Here is a 21,294-nt window from a genome sequence, read left to right as displayed (position 1 = left end):
GAATAAAACGGCAAATCCTCTTCCACACAGACACCCTCCCCCTCTGCACATCCCTCTCACACTCCCAGAGACTCCCTCGTGGATTTCGGACCCCTCCCTGCCATGCCCCACTCAGCCGTGTCCCAGCTGGGAGGTCCCCAAGCCGCCTGTAGAATTGCCTTGCTAATTCCACACTTCTGCAATAGACCCACTTAGTCCCTTAAAAAAAAATACAAAGCAACAACAACAAAAACCTTACTAAGTTCCAACCATCTTCTGGCAATCCTGTCTGCTGAGTCCTGTCCTGGGCCCACGAGAGCCTCACAGAACCCCTCCTGGATCTGTTCGAATCCACGCTTCTCAGAATCAGGGATGTGACGCACGGAAAGAAAGCGGCCATTCCAAAAGCAGAGTTCGTCGTCCTCCTTGCCCGCCAGAGACCCGCACTCAGAGGGTTGCCTTATATTTGCCTGTGCCCTCCCTTCTTGTTCGGTGCCTGGCCCTTCGGGCTTCTGCTCTGAGACCCACGGAACGCAGCAAATGCATGTAGCTTTCTCTTAAATTGGCATTTAGAGATCTTGGTTTCTTACCACTTAACATCCCATAGCTTAGTTAAGCTTAAGTGATTATCTGGTTAATGGTATTAATACTAAGGCAGGAATGATGGGGAGCACTGACATGGCAAAGGTTTTGTCAAAGCATTTCAGTCTATAAACATATAATTGCTATAGCTGGCTTTTCGGGGGGTGGAGGGACAAGTAGGAAGGGAACTCTATCACTGAAGTTAGCAGAAAGGAATTGAGTCCTTCTCCCCCCCCCCTTTTTCTCTTCCCTGCAAAATACAGGGGAGCCAGTGCTGCAGTGGGGGGGGGGCGGGTTGAGTGGGGGACGACCTCTCACCACCTCCTTTACAGCAGCTGCTGCCTGGGCAGACACCATGCTCTCTCACCCGCTACAGGCCAAAGCAGAGACTTGGTTTTCCTCGATTCTGTCTTCCGGGCATCCAGCGTCACACACACATACCCTGTGATATTACCCTAGGATATTGTTGGGGTTCAGCACTTGCTAGTCACCCCCAGGTGGCCCTCGGTGGTACTGTTACTGTCGGCATATAATGAGATATTACCAGAGGAAAAAGGGAGCTTAATAAACTCGGGAGCATAAGCCCATATGCGCCATCAGGAAGCCGCAGCTTCACTCGCCGGGGGAGCACAGCATTGCTCCGCCAAGGGGGTTAGCATTCCTCCCCCCGCTCTGGTACTGGATTGTTGCGGGGGACAGGAGGTGCTGTTACAGGGTGCAGCCAAGAGGGGGGACCCCAAATAGGCATTTGAAATGGGGTCCAGAACTCAAGGTGTCCAGGAGATTTTAAGGTGTCTTCACCCCTTCCCCCACAGGTGTGAGTTGGGGCAAGGGGCACACAGAGCAAGAACATGCAGGGCAGCTTTGCAGCTAATCCATGGCATGGTCATGTAGCATACCTATAGCCTTTGGCTGGTCACTTAGATATGCTAAATAGCTATGGCCATGCTCAAGGTCAGGGGGATGGAAAGGGACCTTCCCCCCAAGATGGGACCTGGGAGGCAGGTCCCCTGAGTTACAGTGCCTGCGTGGGAGCTGGGAGAAGATTGGCTCCATGACATGGGGTGACACCTGCCCAGACCCACGATGGCGACCAGAAAAGCTGGAGAAGACAGCAGATTGAGGGCAAGTGTGCCCAAGTGTAGGAGGAGTCGGAAATGGGGCTGCAGAAGAAGATTGGCGCGGGGGATTTAAACACGGACACGGCAGCCATTGGGGGAGAAACCACGCGGCCTTGACGGAGTGGAGACTCCTGCAGCCCTGAGAGAGGGAGAACCACGCGGCAGCCCTGGAGGAGAGAACCAAGCAGTTTTGGCAGAGTGGGGACTCTCCCTTCCTGCAGCCCTGAGAGAGAGGACCACGTGCCTGGCAGAGTGGGGACCCCCACAGCTTTAGAAGGGGGAACCACCACCTGGTTTTAGCAGAGATCCTGGTGACTCAGCCGAGGGTGCCGGGAATCCAGGGAGGTCTCCCAGTCGAGATGGAGTTCTAACTGGGAAGAACCAGAAGACTACCTAAGTCATGGACTTCTATTTCCTTTCCTGAGATACGGTACTCTGGACTGGGCAAAGGGGGAAGGAAAGAAGGACTGTGTGTTTGTGGGTGTTTTTAGGGACTTTAGGATTTTTTTGATAAAGACATTAGGTCACTACTTTAAGTTAGTATAGCATTAAATAAACATTTTCTTTCCTTTTCACGAATCTCTGGCATTGAGAGACGTCTTTCCTAGGGCGGCGGACATAACGGACCGGGGCCTTCTTTTAATAATAGTATATCGTCCCAGGCCCCCCCCCCTTGTGTGTTCTGTAACAGTGCCGGTCCATAGAGGCCTGTCAGTCTACCTAAGGGGTGTAAACCCATGCAAAGCCCATGAAGACTTGGAAAGTTCACTGGTTCTTTTGAAAAAGCTTCTGGTCTTTTCCAAGCCCAAGCTAATATAATCCCAAGAAAACAAAGATATCTCTCTCTCTCTCTCTCTCTCTCTCTCTCTCTCTCTCTGTTTCCCCCTCCCTCTCTCTCTCTTCCCCTCCCTCTCTCTCTCTCATGACCTAAACTCATCCCATGCATTTGTATGTCTTCTCTCCTAGCCATGTGGCCCTGACAGCTGTGAGGCCCATGGCCACATGGATGCCACATGGGGGCCCCAGGGGGAGCCCGAAGACCACAGCGCAGCCGTGGACCACAGCTGGAAACACACGCTAAGCCAGCCAGGTGCTGGACTGGACTGGACTTGAACGTGGAGCAGACACTCTGGGTAGTGGCCTTTGTCCTGGCCCTGCGAAAGACAAGACTGGACCTTTTCTGCGGTAGGACAGATGAAGATGGGGCACTGGGCAGTCAGGAGGGGAACCCACTTAATTTTATATCATCAGTAAAGTCTCCCGTGGAGCCCTGTCCTCCCATGTGGGTCTCAGGAAATTCTTTGTCTATGATACGGCAAGCACTTGTTGTCCACCAGTAACAGTACGCAGACTGTTTTGAGCAGAGGGCAATTTTAACTTCGGGCGCAAGCGAAAATTCCACTGCTCCCTTTAACTACCTACAAGAATTTGTATTAGGGAACTCGCCCAGAGATTATCATTGATAACCTCTTCCGACGCACCTCCATGGCAGGACAAACTGGTTTCTACTACACATCTGCTCCTATCATCCTTTGAATGGCCCTTTGAAGCCCCTGGGGCACCTTACTCATCCCCAGCTCAGAATGGCTTACACGCCCACATTCCCTTTCTATCTGGGAACCTCTCCCGCACGCAGGGTCCCTGACTCCCTCATGTGTGTGAAGTTCCTATACCTATGTCTGTGTTAAATTTGGTTATTGGCTCTTGCTTATATGTCTCATTTGATCACTCGACCAGCCAAAAGAACCTTGACAGTAGAGAAGAGTTTGTTTCTCTACTCCAATACCATGCTAGGCCAAAATTAAAGGTGAGGTTAGAACGAATGCATTAAAGACTTAAGACCAGAATTTTCTGGAAGTTATTGAATGATACACTATACTTAAATAAGAAGCAACCCAAGAAAAAGGAGGGCCTGGGACCCAAGAAGCAGGCCGGAAGAGCAAACAGCCCAGGGCGGTGTAAAAGGCAGGTGGTTCTGGGGAGGAACTCTCCGGGAACAAGATGGAACCAATGAATCACCTAATATATTTGATCACTTGGGGAAAACTGATAGGAATACACTCTATCAAACAAGTGAGAAAACTTTAAGGATTTGTGGAATAAAAAGGGGTGAGTAAAAAAAAAAGGCAAGTATTAAGTCTGCGGGGCAGTGCACATGACAGGAAATATTATAATGCACTTCTTGGAGCTACAGCTACATAGAGTTACAGGTCATACATAATAAGGCAAACTGACTGTGAAGGGGATGTGGAGGAAGGAATGTGTGCACGTGAGGGGGACAGTGTTGAAGAAGTAATCCTCACTTACTGTTTGTTAGGGTGAGTCAGGACAGTGAGAAGTTAGGGGAAAATCCTTGACAAGTGGAATAGGAAACTGAGACCAAATCATTCAACAAGGCCACACAGTTTGAACAATTTACAGTCAGCTGATGAATCACAAGGTTTTCTCTTGCCTAACCAAGGACGCTTAGGAGCAAACGGCTTGCACGTTCCAGACCCTCCAGGGACAGAAGGGCAGCCAGGGTGTCCACCCCTCTTCAATGGCGTCCTTGATGGTGTTCTTTGAAGATAAAACTCAACAGAAAATAACCCCTGGCCCCTCTACACGCACATTTTGATGAATCAACATATTGAAGGACATACCTGAAAAGCTCATGAATATTCCATTAAGACCCTCCCCTGAGACCTCCCTTTGGACGGCCAGCCAGAGAAAGATACAAACCCTCACGACCAAGGACACACAGGTGTGTTCCAGGCAGAGCATGGCCACACCTTGTATCTCTGTTCTCTTTCCCCTAAATGTTAAGGTTCCCAGAATACCTGCAATCAGGAGAGCAGTGGGCAGTGGGCAGTCCCCGGGCTTACCCCCTGAAACTGTCTCAAGGCCCCCTTTTCTCTGACTTCCCAGGAAGCTCACTTCTACTGCGACTTCTGTTTCTCAGAGAGCCTAGGCAGCCCCGCCTGCCTTCTCTCCCATGGCCGCTTCTGTCTCAGGTCCTCCCTGTTCCACTGTCCCCAGGTCTAACAAACACACTCTCAAAACCACCTGAACTCATGTTGGAAAATCTTTCCTACGCCAAGTCAAGAACCTACATGCTACCTGTGGGCCCCAGGCTGACCCTGTCCGGTAGCAGTAGGATGTGAGAGTTGAGAAAATCAAGAAGTAGCAGAAAACTTGACCCACACTGTGGACGAAAAAGGGGCCACATACTAAACCTGGCAAGCTCAGGGGTGGCCTGCACGGTGGCTTACGAACTCAGAGACTGAAAGCAACCACATACGATGTCCTGAAATTAAAACTTGCTAACTGAAAGCAAGTTATAGAGAGGAGTCACATCCTAGGCCGGTATCTTTCTTGACAAAAGTTAATCTTTACCTTAACTGAGCCTATATTATACTAGTAGGTGAAATACTATTTAGCCTATGATTTTTTTTGCACCTAAAATAATATATCTTTGGAAGGCTTGAGTAATCTCTTCTTCCAGAACCCTCGGGGCACAGTGAATTGTTGACCGTTGACTATCCTATACCCATCTATGTAAAAGAAGCATGTGTCTCTTCCTGTTACTTTTTACAGCAATGACAGGCATGATGGACAGGGAGGACCCCAGCAAGGCTCATGCTGCCAAAGTCCTCTTTGTGTCCCACTGTTTCTGCATAGTCCAGGGAACATTTGTTGACCAAAACCTTGTACTTTTCATCTTCCTGTACATTTTGCCTTCCTCCGGACCACAGTCTCCACCACTTCTCTCCTTAGCACGTAAGCCTCAACCACCCCTTTGTCCTTGGGCCCCATATTCTTAAGGAACCCCTGTGTGTACACATGTAATTAAACTTGGTTATTTTCTCCTGCCAATTTGATGATTACACCAGCCAGAAGAACAACGAGAAAAAGCGGGAAAATTTTCCCTCCCCCACCGATGTTCAGATTGTTATTGCAACCTATCATGACTGATACAGGGTACGATACCACCTTATATATAAATTTCTTTATGAATATGTAAAGAAAAAGGCAGAGGCAATTATAGAATACCTATTTTTATGTAGATAGGTATATACAGAAAACTAATTACAACGGTCGCTGAGGAAAGTGGAGTTGGGTAGGAACTAGCTGGATGAAGACCGCAGTAGAAGAGATACACTTTGCTGTAAGTCTTTCTCTGTGCTTTGTTTTAGAGCCCTGTGAATGTATTGCTTACTCAAAAACATTCATTTAAAAGGAAACAGCAGCATAGGAACATTATTGGGAAACATGGAAGAAAATAATCAGTTGAAATAGCTCAAGTAGCTGTAAGTAGATACTTCCAGGAAGCTGAGCCCATGCAGGAGATTGCTGCTTCCTGTCTAATATTGTTCGGTACTGTATCATTGTAAGACTATGCAGGTGCATTACTTTAATCTAGAAAAGGAAAATGAGAAAAGTCCCTGGAGAGGGACCAAGCTAGTGTCCTGGGAAGTCATCTGATGAGGGCTAAGCTCTATCCAGCTCTGACTGACACGTGGATGGAACTGTCTCAATTCCTCCAAACTGCCAGTCTTTTACAAACTGAATCACATTTCTTAAAGTTATGGAACACGGCAACCACTCCTAAATACTATTTAGCATGAAACTCAACACAAGGGTTGGTATCAGATCTCACAGTATAGAAAAGAGGAAAACCAGAAAACCCACAGATATTTTTGTTTTTGCCAGGAAAGGCAAGTTCTGCTTCAAAAACATCCGCCATCCACCACCACCCACTGTCCCAGTCAGAAATCCAGAAGTCATCCTTGACTCTTTCCTCGCCCTCACCCTCCAGATGTCAGACCCTATAGGTTCCACCTAGAATGGGTCCACTTCTCTCCATCCCTGCTGCCTGGATCACGGCAAACCACAGCTGTCCTAAAGCTCTTGTTGCTTTGAGTTTTGTCTCTCCCAGGACATCCTCTTTGCGGCGACTGGAGTGATCTTTTACAAGACAAATATGACCACATCACTTATCAGCCTAAACACTTCACGATCTCCCTCATTGCCTTCAAAAATAAAACCCAAACCCCTACAACAGAACCTCCATCATCTGGTCCCCGTCCACCTGTCTGCCTCACCTATCTTTACCTCCTGCCCTGTCTTCCAACTTACTGAACTTTCATCTTTTCAAAGGAACCAATGGCTATTCTTTTGCCTCCGAGCCTTCACCCACAGTGTTCTCTCTGCCTCAAACACTTTTCCTCCATTTAATTCCTGCTCATCCTTCAGTTTAGACATCCTTCTACCACAAAGTCCTACCTGACACCCTGAGTCCAGGTTGGTGTCCCTCCCAGCTGTTCCTGGAGTCCACAGTCTTATCAGAGCAACGTCAGTCTGGGCTCTGCAGAAGATACTTGTTTCTTCATCTCACCTCCTTTCTGGACTATAAACTTGTCTCTTTTCTTCAACATTGTATCTTCTTCAGCTGCTGGCACATGGTAGGAGTTCAGGGAATACCTGCTGAATAAGCAAATGAACAAGACTCAAATCTAGGACCAAATCCAGGTTAAAATTTGATTTTTTGAAAGATTTTATTTATTTACTTTTAGAGAGAGGGGAAGGGAGGGATAAAGAGAGGGAGAGGAACATCAATGTGCAAGAGAAACATGGACTGGTTGCCTCTCACACTCCCCCAGCCGGGGACCTGGCCTGCAACCCAGGCATGTGCCCTGACTGAGAATCGAACTGGCAACCTTTCGGTCTGCGGGGCGATGCCCAACCTACTGAGTGACACCAGCCAGAGCTAACATTTGATCTTCAATCAAGTAGAAACTGAATAAATATCTCTGTCTTTCTCTGATAATATAATACTAAGTCTGGTAACTTCACCTTCAAAACTTCAAGTTCTCCCAGTGATCCAAGCAGAGCGATACTACAGATGTAATCAATAATAGTATCCAGTGCTTGCCTAAGAGCTGGCAGCTAAACTGAAGGTAGCTTACAGTACTGTGATCCTTAAAAACAAACAAACAAAAAAAAACAAATCCTCACACCATCCCAATATAAGGGTCTGGTGAAAAGGTACTGTTAGTGGGTAAAACCTGGTGCACAGTTCCTCCAATGATATAATAAACTTCGATATGAACAGATTACAGTGGACACCTGCTGATTACTGCTAAGTGTCTGGGGCTCTATTTGGTTCTTGCAAGCAGCAAAATCTGCCTAGTTAATTCATTATGCCTCTGTTCCCCAAGGAAGTGAGGTAAAAGCCCATGTATGTTTCAAGAATGAGGCATTATTTTCTTCAGCCAAAAATCTGTAATTCCTCATTAGACTGCCAATAGCAATATTGAAAATGGGCAGTTTCATCTGAAGCCAGTTGTACCAAGAGCCAATGTCACCACTGGGGATTTCACAGCATGTAATTAGGAAGCAAAGCGGTGAGATAGGTACTATGAGGGTGGAATAGCTCCAGTGTTTCTCTAGGGTGGTCCAAGTGTAAGTTTTACCTGGAATTAGAGGAATGAGTTTAACCAATACGAGCGTGTGGAATGTTTTCCGTGCCACAGAGAAATGAGGAAGATGAAGACTTCGTGGGAGTTTTCTAGAAGGCTAAATGTATTCTTTTCAATTTTCGTTTTCAGTTTTCATTATGTGCATTCATGGTTTTGGTATTGGCTGACATTTTTAACATGAAATAGTGTTAAGTGGGGAGGCAAGTAACAGAACACTGTGGATACACAAGAAAGGGTTTCCTCCAGGGAGGCAAGTGGGAGCTGCAGGGAAAGGGAGGGAGGGAGAATTGCTCTATATGCCCTTTTGATCCTTTTGGATTTTGAATCAGGAGAATGCATTAATTATTTTTAAAAAACCAAATTAATTAAATTATAATGAGATGAGTTATAATAAGATGAAATGAAATGGGAATTGTATATGGCAATAGTTTCTGTGTTTACATGGAAAAATTTAAAAACTGGCAATTCTGAGTCAGACTTGAAAACAAGACCAAATACACATTTAAAAATTTTTTTAGTTTATTGATTTTTAGAGAGAGAGAAGAAGGGAGAAAGAGAGTGAAACATCGATTTGTTGTTCCACTGATTTATGCAACCCATTGGTCGATTCTTATATGTGCCCTATGACCTTGGCATATTGGAACCATGCTCCAACCAAGTGAGCTACCTGGCCGTGGATAAGTACAAATATTTTCCATCTATAAAATCCCAAGTTCTGGGCAATATTTTAAAATATTTTTTCCCCCTGGCTGGCGTAGCTCAGTGGATTGAGTGAGGGCTGCTAACCAAAGCATCGCAGGTTCGATTCCCAGTCAGGGCACATGCCTGGGTTGCAGGCCACAGACCCCAGCAACCGCACATTGATGTTTCTCTTACTCTCTCTTTCTCCCTCCCTTCCCTCTCTAAAAATAAATAAACAAAATCTTTAAAAAAATTTTTTTTTCAACAGGTCAATATTAACGAAATTCCTTTTCATTCCAGCTAAAGGAGGCACGTGTGTTGCTCCTCCCCATCACTGGTAATGTTGGCTTTGACCACTGGGCTAAGGCAGTGTCAGCCAGTCTTCTCTAAACACTCTTGGTCGCAGTGACTCTTTTATCCTTCATAGGCAATTTGTGTGGAGACTCTGAGGCTAAGTAAATATTCTCATCAAACTCTCCCTATTTCGAGCATCCACTGATGACTGGGTAGCAGCATCATTCCTTCTACACTCGTACTTTAGTCGGCATTGTACTGTAAGGAAGAGCTTTCTCTCTGCCTTGTTTATTCATTTACTTATTTCTTCAAGCCACATCGACTCGTGAACTGTTATTTTATTTTACTCAAAGGGTTTAAGTCCATTACTATTATTAATTTTGATGCTGTCAACCAGATTTGCCTGGCGGGAAATCCTTTAAGAAAACACACACACACAAAACAAAACAAGCCTCTACAATTTAATCTGACCTGACTGCATTTGAGTGAAATTCTCCCCCTCTCTTCACCTCTTTGGTTTTTGTATTAATCTTTGTAATGAGTCTATGAAATAAATGACTACTCACTTTGTGTATTCTGGCTCATTGTCTTGTGTATATCACGTGATTATATCAGGACATCGGTAAACTCCATACAGTGATGCTGTGTGTCCACAGAATAGTCAGGAAGCTCATTATCATACATGTGTAGTTGCAACACTGGAGAACAGGGGTTTCCATATGACATATAAGTCTTTTAGGCAGAGGCCAAAAAATAATCAATGAGTCGCTGTAAATCTTCGTAATGCATGTATACTCCTCAAGTACATAAGCTCATTATTTTACGTGACAACCCCACCTTGTAACACACATGCAAGAAAAAAAATGAATAAAGCTTGAACAGTCCATTTCTATTTTTCCCATCATCCCTGGTTAGGTATCTTTCCATTAGTGCAAATAATTGAGAGTAAACTATCCGTGAAAGAATGGACAGAATGATCTGTTTCATTCACTCTTTAAGTATTTCTTTGAGTAAATATCCTACATAACATAGGTACATCTTTCATACAATGTAGAGATGAAAACAAAAGTACCAGTTAATCCTCTGGGCATCAAATTAATAGGCCTAGTACTTTTCTATGCACTACAGTATTTGTTTCTTAGCCATTCTCTACTGGTATATTAGTTTTCTGGTCCTCAATTTTGACTGCCTTTGTAATAATCACCTCTTGAACTTTAAACAAATTTTGAGTCTTGTACCCCATTCTAGGAGATTCTGACGTAACTGGCCTAGCGTGGTGCCTCGTAATGCAAGTTTTTAAAAGCTCCAGAGTTTGAGCACCACTTGTTTAAACCACTTTGTCCTCCACTGACAGTGCCCAGCAAGGTGCCGGGTGGAAAGTGACGTTCAGAATGAATCAAGTTCTATTCTTCGGGAAGGCAGGAAGCGCAGTCTCACAAATACAAACTCTCCCGTTGCCCCGGCACAGAGATAACGAGGAGAAAGCAGGTCCTGCCGAGCAAGTGGTTGTGGGTGATGCCGCTGTCGTCAGGTCTCTCTTGACTCTCACTAGTGTCCACGCTGACGCTCAGGTACTGTCCAGCCAAGTCCAGGAGGCCTCAGAAATGATAAGTCCATTAAAAAGTTCAGGGGTGCCAGGCGGCCTCGTTTCCAGCACGTGAGGCAGAGGCTGAAAGGGCGGGTGTGGGGGACTTCAAGCTCTGGGCCAAGTCAGTCTGGGATCTTCTCTCTGCTCCACATCCCGCAGTGGGGCAGCGCTTCCCTCTCGGGTAGACGGGCATTGTGGTAGCGGGGCACTGAGGCGAGCCCGCGAGCCCAGCTGGGCCTGGCGTGCCGGGACGCTGGTGTGTAGACTCCCGCGCTGGAAACCCTAGTGGCTGCGCAACTTCCAGGGGCGGCACGTGGCGCGGCGGGAGAGGCCGTCTAACGTAGCCCGCGGCTGCAGGGCGTGTGGACTACAAGTCCCGGCAGGCCTCGGGCAGGGGTGGGGTGGTGCGGATGCTGGGCTGGGAGGGCCGCGGGGCTCAGGCCTGCGCAGTGGTTCTCGGGAGTGGCGGGGCGGATCCTCCCTGGTTGTCCTCTTTGGCCGGGTACTCCCGGGGTGGGGGTGGCCGCGGCCATTGGCCGAGAGGCGGGAGGGGCGGGGTCCTCGGGAGCCGCTGCGGGTCTGGCCGAGCGGGAGGAGGCCAGCGGCCGGCTGGAGAGGCACGCGTTGGGCTGCTGCGTTTCTGTCTTGTCATGGCACCGTCGCCCCTGAAAGTGTGCATCGTGGGCTCGGGGAACTGGTGAGCGGCGGCGGGCCGACGGCACGGGATCCGCCTCCAGGAAGCCCCTCTCCGGGGCGTGCTACGGCGACGCGTCCCTGTCGCGGCGTGGGCACCGCGCACCGCACGCAGAAAGGCGGGGCGGGCGACCTCGGGGGCGGACTGGGCACCGCGCGCCGGGGGAGTCTGAGACTAGGCGCTCGCCCCGGGGTCTGGGCCCGCGTGCTCGCGGTGAGCCGCGCGCGCAGAGCGGGTACTGCGCGCCCGCGGGCACCTGTCTAAGCTCAAGTCTCCGCGCGGGGGGCGCACGAGGGCCACCTGCTTTCCACGCCTGGGTGTTATGCGCAACATCCTAAGGGCGTTCTCTATTCTCCGGGGATCGCCTGGGTCGAGGATTTGAGGGAGACTCGGATATTCTTGCTGTAGTTTCGGTCATAAGGAAGAAAGGGAAAGAGGGCTAAAAAGGGAGCTTGCTACCCAGGTCCCATGGTGGCGGCGCTACCCTTCAAAGTGCGGGTCTCCGCTTGGTAGCTGTTAGGTCTGGTATCCTAGTAACGTTGCGTCGGGAAGAAAACCCAACTTTCAACCGACCTGTCTCCCAGAGTAATCAAGAGGCGTTGAGAATTCTCTGGGGAGGTGTTTGCGAAGCTTTGCGTCTCTGCGAGGCTTTATTTGACTTTAACATTTATAAAGCACTTTTCTGCCAGACGCTGCTCTGAGCACTCTATAATTGTTTGTTCTTTTAGTTCCGTTTATCAAACTTACACAATGAGATTCTCTGGTGTGTGGGTGAGGGGGTGTAGGGGACAGAGGATAGTGTAGAATCTGGTAATTCTTTTTCCACTGCCATGCACTATTTTTCTCACATCCGAGGGACTGGTATAGAATTTTCTTAATGGGTTTTTTGTTTGTGCTGTTGCAGCTGTCCCAGTTTTTCTCCTTTTGCCTCCACGCCCCTGGTATAGAATGTTGAGTGACATCCAGTCAGTGTTTTTGCGTTTCTAGGGCCTGACACCCGTCACAGTTCAGGCCTTTAGGGGCTCAGCACCAGTTTGTACCAGCTACTTGGCTCTAGTCTTTCTCTTTGAGACTTGGCCCAGAACGTCTAATACTTCTTGGAGGTATTATACCTTAACTGGTTTTTTACTTACGGGTCCCCGCAAGTGCAGGGGCCCCTCCATGCGTCCACCTCTGTCGCTGACCTATCCTTGCAGGGGAATGATTTGTTTATCTGTTTCTACTCCTCCCTATCCAGCTCTTGAGAACAGCATCTACCCTCGTGTCTGGCACAGTGCTGAGTAAATACTGAGTGAAAGCTAATTTTTTCAAATGTATTCATATTTATTTAGGTAATATATTCACGTTGTTTAAAAACCTAAAGGTACCAACAAACAAAACAAAACACTGTGAACTGTCTCCCACCCACACTAATGTCCTGGAGGTACTAATGTTAATCAGGTTTTTTTCTGTCCTTCCTGGAGGGATTCCATCAGATGCAAATGAATGTTTACCTAGGTTCCTTCCCCTCTCTGCCCTGCAGGCACTAGGGTATTATGCACTTACCTGTAAACAACAGTGTTCTGTACAACATTTAATGGAGTTGGTAACCACCCACTACAGAGCTTCATTTGGACTTGCACCTTGACTTTGCCTGTTTTCATCCCAAGGTCATTAGAGTGAGATGTCAGCTGCCCGGTTGGGCATGGGACTGGAGAAGTACCCACTTAGCACGTGTTCTTTTAATGTTAGTTTCCTCTTGTGTAAGAGGCCACAGAACCACAAGTGCCACGAGCACCTTTTCCTAATTTGCAAGAGGCAGTGGAAGTAGCACAACTTTGCCAAGCTGGATTTGGGCCTGGATGGGGAAGAGTGAAGTGAACCTTCTGCCCCTTCCGCTGGGACTTGGCTGCCTGCCCACAGCTTTACTCTGTACTTGACTGTTTTCTTGGCCCACTCCAGCCCAAGGAAGTGGAGAAGAACTTGGCTAATGACACTGGAGCAGGGCAATTGAGAAATGTGCTGTGCCGATGGTTTGGGCTGGCTGCCTGGCTCCATTAATTATGGGATCAGATAGAAACAGTTGTTGGCTTCCTTGCAACCGCTGTGGGTGCAGAGCCGCTTCTGTCCTAGAGAGAGGATCACGACCTCACCGGAGATTCGGGAACCTAGGGGCTCATTGCGTGTTCGGCCCTGGTCAATAGACATTGCATGTTTGCAGGCATGCAGACACAGCTGGACACAATCCCTGCCTTTCAGAACTTCACTTCCCGATCTGAGATAGAGATTTGCAAGATAAATTCAAAAGAAATAGAAAGTGGAATGAAATATCTGTCACAAGATTGGATGTTACATTGTAAATAGTATTCCTTAAAATGCGGTCCAAGGCCACTTGCACCAGAATTCCCAAAGAAGCTAGACTTGCTGAATCATATTCCCTGAGGGACTTAGCCTTTTGCTAATTTTGACACAGATTCCAAAGAGAGAGAGAGAGAGATCTGCCTTTCCAGATGTGGGCCTTGCCTCAGGAATGTGAAGGTGATTAAGCAAATGTTAAACCTGGGCCTTTGAAGTAGTTCAGAATGCTTATGTAAGTAAAGGTGTCACGTCTAAGCTCCTAGCTCCAAGGTGGCTATAACACTCATGTTGACTGTAAATGATCAATTGCAGTACACATACCTGAAGACAGAATCTAGCCGACTTGCCAGGGAGCTTCAGCCAGAAAGAACATGTGAGGGGAATTAAGCGTGTTGTGTAACATGCCCTTGTCTTGTCCTCTGGCACCTCCTTTCCTGTAGACAGGTCAGGGAGGAGGCTGCAGGGGGTACCCAGGCATCCAGCCCAGCCCTGCTATGCTGCAGACTGCTGGGAATGCTGGGAGCTGCTTCCCTAATCTGCATGGCTCTTTAGGGCTCTGGTGCCTCAGAAAGAACAACAAAAAGAATACACACACGCACAAGGCTTCTTAAGTAACTCCAAAGATGAAACAAAGTTTCTCCATCAGAATCTTGGGAAGATCACCCAGACACGGTGCAAGATCAAGGTCTAGAACTAACACATTTACAGCCACACGTCTGTGCTAGGGAGCCTACGTCCCAGACCTCCTTTGCAGGCGGGGTAGAAGGAGGGCTCGGGGTTCCAAGCCTTGAGGTTCTATCTCGGCAGCTCTGAGGCCTTGAGCAAACCGCTCCTCTCCAGGAATCGAGACTGATAATACTGGCACCTGCTGTCTAGGATTATGGGTAGGATTAAATGAGGTGACCGGGGAGAGTGCAAGGTGAGTAACAATAAATGTCAGCTATCATTATCATTATAATTATTAGTTGCATCATCCTTTACCAGTACCATCATGAGGTTGTAAAACGCACCCAGGTGGAGTTTGGCCAAGGAGTAGGGCAGAGAATGGAGAGACGGCAGAAGACAAAGAGCATGGCTGATACGCAGCTGGAGTTGGGTATCTCTTGCCCTTGTTTTCACCGTCACCCCGCTTCTTGAGGCCTACACTGAAGGTCAGGGAGCGCTGTGGCCTACTTTGCGCCGGTGACTTAAACTGTCTGTGTGTGACTACTTATTGTAGTCTGCTGGAACCTTCTGAATGCGATGCTGTGGCTGTTTGTCCACTTCTGTCTCCTGTTCGTCTTTGCTACTGTTTCTGACCCCATTCTTGGTACACTTCCCCACGGAGAGCCCAGGCACCGTCTGAGGGTCTGTGAATCGGCTCCTCTGAGGTCAGAAATCATCCCTTCCCCGCTGACGGGGAGCACCTCTGCTTTAGAGGCTGGAGAGAGAGTTTAATGATAGGATGGGGTAGAGCTGAACTGGCCAAAGACCCAGAGTTCCTTCTGGCTGGGGTGAGAACGTGTGTATAATTAATAAACAACAACAACAAGCTGATATGTGGTCACCTGGTTCCATCATTCCCTCACCTGCTCAGTATGCAAATCTGGTCTACTGTTCTAGGGGTGAGTCGGGGCTTAGTTTATCTCTTGACCTTTTACCTCTTAACCCTCTTTCCCCTCTCTCATCATTCTTCTCTTCCCCTTGCTCACCTCCCTCAGGGGACAGTCAGAGTGACAGGTACCACTCGCTGGTCATTTTCTGTGTGTTGGGTACCTTGTTTCATTTAAGTCTTGTAATAAGCCCGTGGGGTACTAGTGTTACCCTACTGTGGATGACAAAACTGACATCCGTGGTCCACCTGAAGTTGGAACCCAGATCCTCCTGACCCCAATGTCCAAGCTTCTGTGAATTCTTATTTTCAGTGAGAAGCATACTTTTGCCTGAGGACAAATGTGGTCCTCAGTATGCTTGTCGTAAACATGCTGAGTACCTTACCCTCCTAACTGAAGTCTAGTATAATAATATTCTGCCCAAGAAAAACTAGATTGAAACAAGGCCTTAGAAATTGTCACGTTCAGCCCTGGTTCGTGTGCCTCAGTGGATTGAATGCCGGCCTGCGGGTTGAGAGGTCACAGGTTCGATTCCCAGTCAGAGCACACGCCTGCGTTGCGCCCCCGGCTGGGGGCGTGTGAGGGGTAACATCAGTGTTCCTCTCCCTCTCTTTCTCCCACCTACCCTAAAAGTTAATAAGTAAAATACTTTTTAAATTGTCATGTTCAGTTTCCCTCTAAGGCAGGCATCCCTTATTTTGTAGATATGACTGATGATCATAGTTTACTATTTTTAAGGCAACTGATTTTAAAATTAATCTTAGAAAAATTATTAGAAAAATCTTATATTTAAGTAAAAATATCCATCACCTCCAACACACCCTTTAATCTCATAACAATGCCTGGGTGAGCCCACTCTTTTCTAAAACATGTTCCTTAGGGTAGAAAAGTCGCATCTCCACTAAACCTTCTCTGTGGCAGCCGAGTGGTGTCCCCAGGTCTCAGTGGTGGTCGGTGTGAGGTGGTGTCTGGGGTCCTCCTTATCCAGGTCACCCTCTCTCCCTTCTTCCTCTCATCCCCTGCCCCGTGCCCGGTGATGTCAAGAGCAACGCTCAGTGGCCTTCTGGGATCCCTTCAGGTTATACTAGTAGCACTTTGCCATCATCCTAGTTTGTCCCTGCCACGGCCGGGAGCTGGGAGCTAGATCAGTTATCTGTCGCTGCCTGTTTCTCCCAAAACTTAATGGTCTCAGGAAGCAGTCACTGGTTAGCTCATGATTCTGGAGGTGAGCAGTTTGGGCTGACTAGGCTGGGCGGGTCTTCTGCCGGTCTAGCCTGTGCTCGCTCATGTGGCCGTGTCACCAGGTGGTGGGTTGGCTGGGGCTTTTGTAGGTGACCTAGGTGACCTCCTTCACATGTCTGGCAGTGGACAGGAGTGACCAGGCTGCATGTCACATCCTTCATCTGGCTAGCTTGGGGGAGAGCTCCTTTAAGTGGGGTCATATAGTGTTTGTGGGGGGTTTTTTGTTTTTGTTTTTGTTTTTAGATTTTATTTATTTATTTTTAGAGACGGAAGGGAGGGAGGGAGGGAGAGAGAGAGAGAGAGAGAAACATCAATGTGCGGTTGCTGGGGGTTATGGCCTGCAACCCAGGAATGTACCTCGGCTGGGAATCGAACCTGGGACACTTTGGTTCCCAGTCCGCACTCAATCCACTGAGCTACGCCAGCCAGGGCTTGAGTGTTTGTGTTTTTACAAGTGGCTTCTTTCACTGGGTATAATGTGCTCAAGTGCAGTAGCATGTGTCAGCATTTCCTTCTTATTTTAAAGCTGAGTAGTATTCCATTCCATGTGGATAGCATTTCTCATTTATCCGTTCACCATGTCAGTGGACACTTGGGCTTTTGGTCATTGGGAATAATGTTGCTGTGAGCCTGGGTGTATCAGTATCTGTTTGAGACCCTGCTACTAATTCTTTTGGGTCCGTACCGCAAAGTGGGATTGTTGGGTCATGTGATAGTTCTACATTCAGTGTTTTGAGGAACCACCATATGATTTTCCGTAGCGGTCGCACCATTTTACACCCCCCTCCCCCGCCAGCAATGCACAAGGGTTCCGACTTCTGCACGTTCTCACTGACACTTGTTAGTTTGTCTTCGTTTTTAGTTTTATTTTTGATCGTGGCCGTGCTGAGGAGGGTGAAGGCGGTATGTATTTTGTTAATTGCACACGATCATGAGGCGTGTCCAGTTTTGCGTCCTGTTTTTGTTCAATGTAACATTCATTCTTAAGCCTTTCCTCTGCACTTCGAGTTCTAATGAACAGAAAGGCATTCTCGCCTCCTTCACCCCCTCCTTTCCTTTATGCGAAGTCGTTCACATTGATCTTCTTTCCTCTGTGGTTTCTTCCTTTGATTCTGACCTTAGGAAGCTTCCCTATCCAGAGATCAAATAAACACTCACCGAGTTGAAGCTATTTTAAAAATGCTTCATTTTCCACATTTGTATCTGATACTCTGGCATTTGATGGCACTCTAAACGCCATTTAACTGCCAAGAATCACACAAAATGTTAACAGTGGTTCCCTCCCTGGGCGGTGAGATTATTCATGATTGCTCTCTCTTCTTCCATGTATAGCTTCTGTGAGTGAAAAAGTAGGTGTCATTTCAACCAAAACTGACTGCCCCCTGTCCTCAGCCCCGCAGTCAGGATGTGCTCTGGAGAGCCAGGGCATGGCGGGGGGTGGGGGGATGTGGTGGAACCCTTGCTCACTCTCCTGGGGTCTCAGTGTCCTCCTTGGCAAAAAGAGGACTGGACTCTTGGGTCCTTTCTGGCCCAGAAAGAGCCTGCACCCTGGGAAGGAGCATGGGCCACCAGAATTCGGGCAGGTTCGGGCCTGACTTGCTAGGTGGCTGGGTGACACAGCGCGTCCCCACAGGATTAAAACATTACATCTTTTTAGAGAGGGAGGGGTGAGAAGGCTGTGTACAGAGAGTGAGTGCCAAGGAAGTGGGGGTGGGGGCTGCCAAGGTGGAGGTTAGCACCTCCAGCAGGTGGAGGTCCAGCTGGGACCCAGGGAGGGAGAGCAGTGTTGAGGACCTGGCCTGGGTGGGACTCCTTCCACGAACCTCTGTGGTCGCTGGGTTTCTGTTACTTCATGTACAAAACGGGCCTCTTCGTAGTACCTGCCTCAGAGGGTTGCTGAGGCTTCAGATAGATGACGGGGGTCAGGTATTTAAAACAGTGCTACAGGGGTAATATATGGATGTACTGAATCAGTGTTGTACGCCTTTAACTGATACAAAGTTTTATATCAGTTGTATTTTAATAACAACAAACAGTGCCAGACACCTGGTAGGCAGCAAATCACTGCTGGTTCTGCCCATCCCTGCGCCTTTCTCTCTTCTTCCCCACCCTGCCCTCTTCGCCTTCTCAGCCCTCCTCTTGCAGTCCTGTCCTTTCCCTCCCCTCTCTCTCCCCTCCCCGCTCCATCTCCCCTTTCTCCCTCTCCTTCCTTTAATCTCTCCTCCCCCTCCCCCCTGCTCCCTCCTCCTCCCCCTCTCCCTACAAAATTAGCTCTGGGTAAAAGGGGAAGATAATGTTCCTGCCCTTCCCATTCATGCACCTTTGTCCCAGGGGCCCTCCCCTTGCCTGGAAGGCTCCCCACCCTGACTCCTGTTAGGTAGGGCCTTCAGCCAGTAGAGCTCAGCCCTAGCTCTACTTCCTCCCCGCTCTCCCTGACCTCCCTGACCTCTGCCAAGTGTCACTCTGTCACCTGCTTTGCAACCAGTGGTACAGTTAGATTTTCATTGATTGATTGATTGATTGATTAAAGAGAGAGAAACATCGATTTGTCGTTCCATTTATTGATGCATTCATTGGTTTATGCTTGTATGTGCCCTGACTAGGGGATTGAACCTGCAACACTGGCCTATCAGGAAGCCACCCTTGTTGACTTCATATGAGTTATTTAATGTCAGGGGATGCTGGGCCTGAGCTGCTGCCTCGCTGTGAGTGTGTGAGGGGCCATTTCCGATATGACAGTAGAGGTGAGAGTGACGGTGGGGAGATTCTCGGCCTCTTTTCACAAAGTGTCAGGAGGAGAATTGGATTGTGGGTGTTTAGCTAATAAACTGGCCTGCTGACATCGAGTCCGAATTTTACAGGTAAAGCCACAGAGCTTTAATTTGACAGCTGTTCTTTTGCGAGGGAGGAGGCACCACGGTCTGCTGTCCCAGGCCCCAGCTGCACACCAGTCCCTGGGGCACTTGTCCCTGGGGGTGTCACGAACTGCTGATGCTCCCACTCCAGAGGCACCGATTTTGTGGGCCCGGGGCGCGGCCTGGGACTCGGGTAATTCCGACCTGCTCTGTGTCAGGAATGGGAAAGGGACTCTGACATGCAGATAATTTTGTGGCTCTTCCCGGTTGTTGGAGCACAGAGGTTGGTATGCTGGGATGAGTTAGAGTTGGGTTAGAATAACTGAGGTTTGTTCGGAAGTAGGGGTCGACTTCTCCAGCATGTTGCTCTGCGCTTGCTTAGTCCCGGCGCCCTTGCGTGGTCACGCCGCCCTTCCCTTGTCAGGCCTTGCTTCATCCCGCCAAACAAGCCACCTTGAGAACTGACTGCAGGTGAAGGCTGTGAGGTCGAGAATGCAGTATTTCCCAGTTTTCAGATTTCTTCTAGATTCCTCTGATGTGTGTCATCATTTAAAAAAAAAAAAAAAAAAACCCTTACCCGGTGTATCGTCATTGGCGAAGGAAAGTGAAGGAATTTTGTATTTGTTAAAAAACGTGTCTGTGATGAAAAGCTAGTCCTCTGTTTTCAGGAAATATTTATCAATTAATTTGCCATAGAATCCTCTCTTTAATAAGAACCATATGGTTTCACTCATCTGTGGGATGTAAAACTGAAAGCAACCGATGAAGAAACAAGTCAAATAAACAAACACTCTTGGTTGCAGACCTCAGTGTGCTGGCTGCCAGAGGGGGGGGGGGGCGGCGCCGGTGGGGGAGGGGGGACAGCAGAGGGCAGAGAGGGTCAAATACGTGGTGACGAAGGCGGTTTCACTTGGGTGGTAAACACGCGATGTGATACCCAAATCACACGTTGTGGGATTCTACACTCGAAACCTATGAATGTTATTAGTGTGATAGTGTAATCCCAATAAATTCAATTCAAAACGCTTTTTAAAAAGGGCCAACAGAGTATTATCTCTGTAATTATTGTAAATGGGTTACCATTTAAGCCTATCTTTTAGAATGTTACATGTTTTAAAATTATTTTTACTCTGTAGAAAAATGTCCCGTGGTACACTTACACCGTCTCTTTTGGGAAAAGCTTTTGTCCTTAAATTGCTGTACTCCTACACTCTGAAGACATTTAACACAAGGTTAGGCCTGCAGTAGAGCTGACAGAAACTAACACAAGGAAAGACATGATCTTTTGACAAAATATGTATGTAAATTTTGATATTGTATTAAAACCCTTTCAGGTCTGCATAAAATTGAGTATCAAGTATATGTGGCTTCTTGGTCATCTTGGCAATGGTAGTAAATTATTTAATCTCAAAAACGTTTTCTTGAGAAAACTGTGGAATAAAACTATAGTTGTTATAATCTCCAAACGCGTTTTCTGAGATGAGTTACTGCCATGTGCGACAGCATGGGTGGATCTTGAGAGTATGGTGCTAAGTGCGATCAGACGGACAGAAATGGACAAGAACCGTAGGATTTCACTCGTATGTGGGATATAAAACTGAAAGCAACAAACGGACAAACCCAACACTTACAGACGCAGACCTGCGCGTGGTGGTTACCAGAGCGGGTGGGGGTGGAGGGAGGAAAAGCGGATGAGAGGGGTCAGATGTGTGGAGACAGAAGGAGACTCGACTTCGGAGGGTGAGCACACGGTGCAGTGTATAGATGGTGTGCTGTAAAATTGTACACTCGATACGTATCATCTACCAGTGTGATTTAATTTAAACTGCACTCATTCCACCGCACTAAGTTTAGTTTTAAAAGTTTTC

General features: G+C 47.9%; 1 protein-coding gene across 1 annotated transcript in view; it reads left to right on the top strand.

The window, feature by feature from the left end:
• Window positions 1-11,194: 11,194 nt before the first annotated feature.
• GPD1L (glycerol-3-phosphate dehydrogenase 1 like) overlaps window positions 11,195-21,294 on the top strand; it is a 37,279-nt gene continuing 27,179 nt past the window's right edge. The window contains exon 1 of the mRNA XM_028518163.2: window positions 11,195-11,403. Within this exon, the coding sequence (XP_028373964.1) occupies window positions 11,357-11,403 (47 nt within the window). The 5' untranslated portion in view covers window positions 11,195-11,356. The remainder of the gene's footprint in view (window positions 11,404-21,294) is intronic.

This window comes from Phyllostomus discolor, chromosome 7 (genome assembly GCF_004126475.2).
Source record: "Phyllostomus discolor isolate MPI-MPIP mPhyDis1 chromosome 7, mPhyDis1.pri.v3, whole genome shotgun sequence".
NCBI classification, from domain to species: Eukaryota; Metazoa; Chordata; class Mammalia; order Chiroptera; family Phyllostomidae; genus Phyllostomus; species Phyllostomus discolor.
Note: the sequence above shows the minus strand (reverse complement) of the source record. Positions and strands in the feature narration are given on the sequence as shown.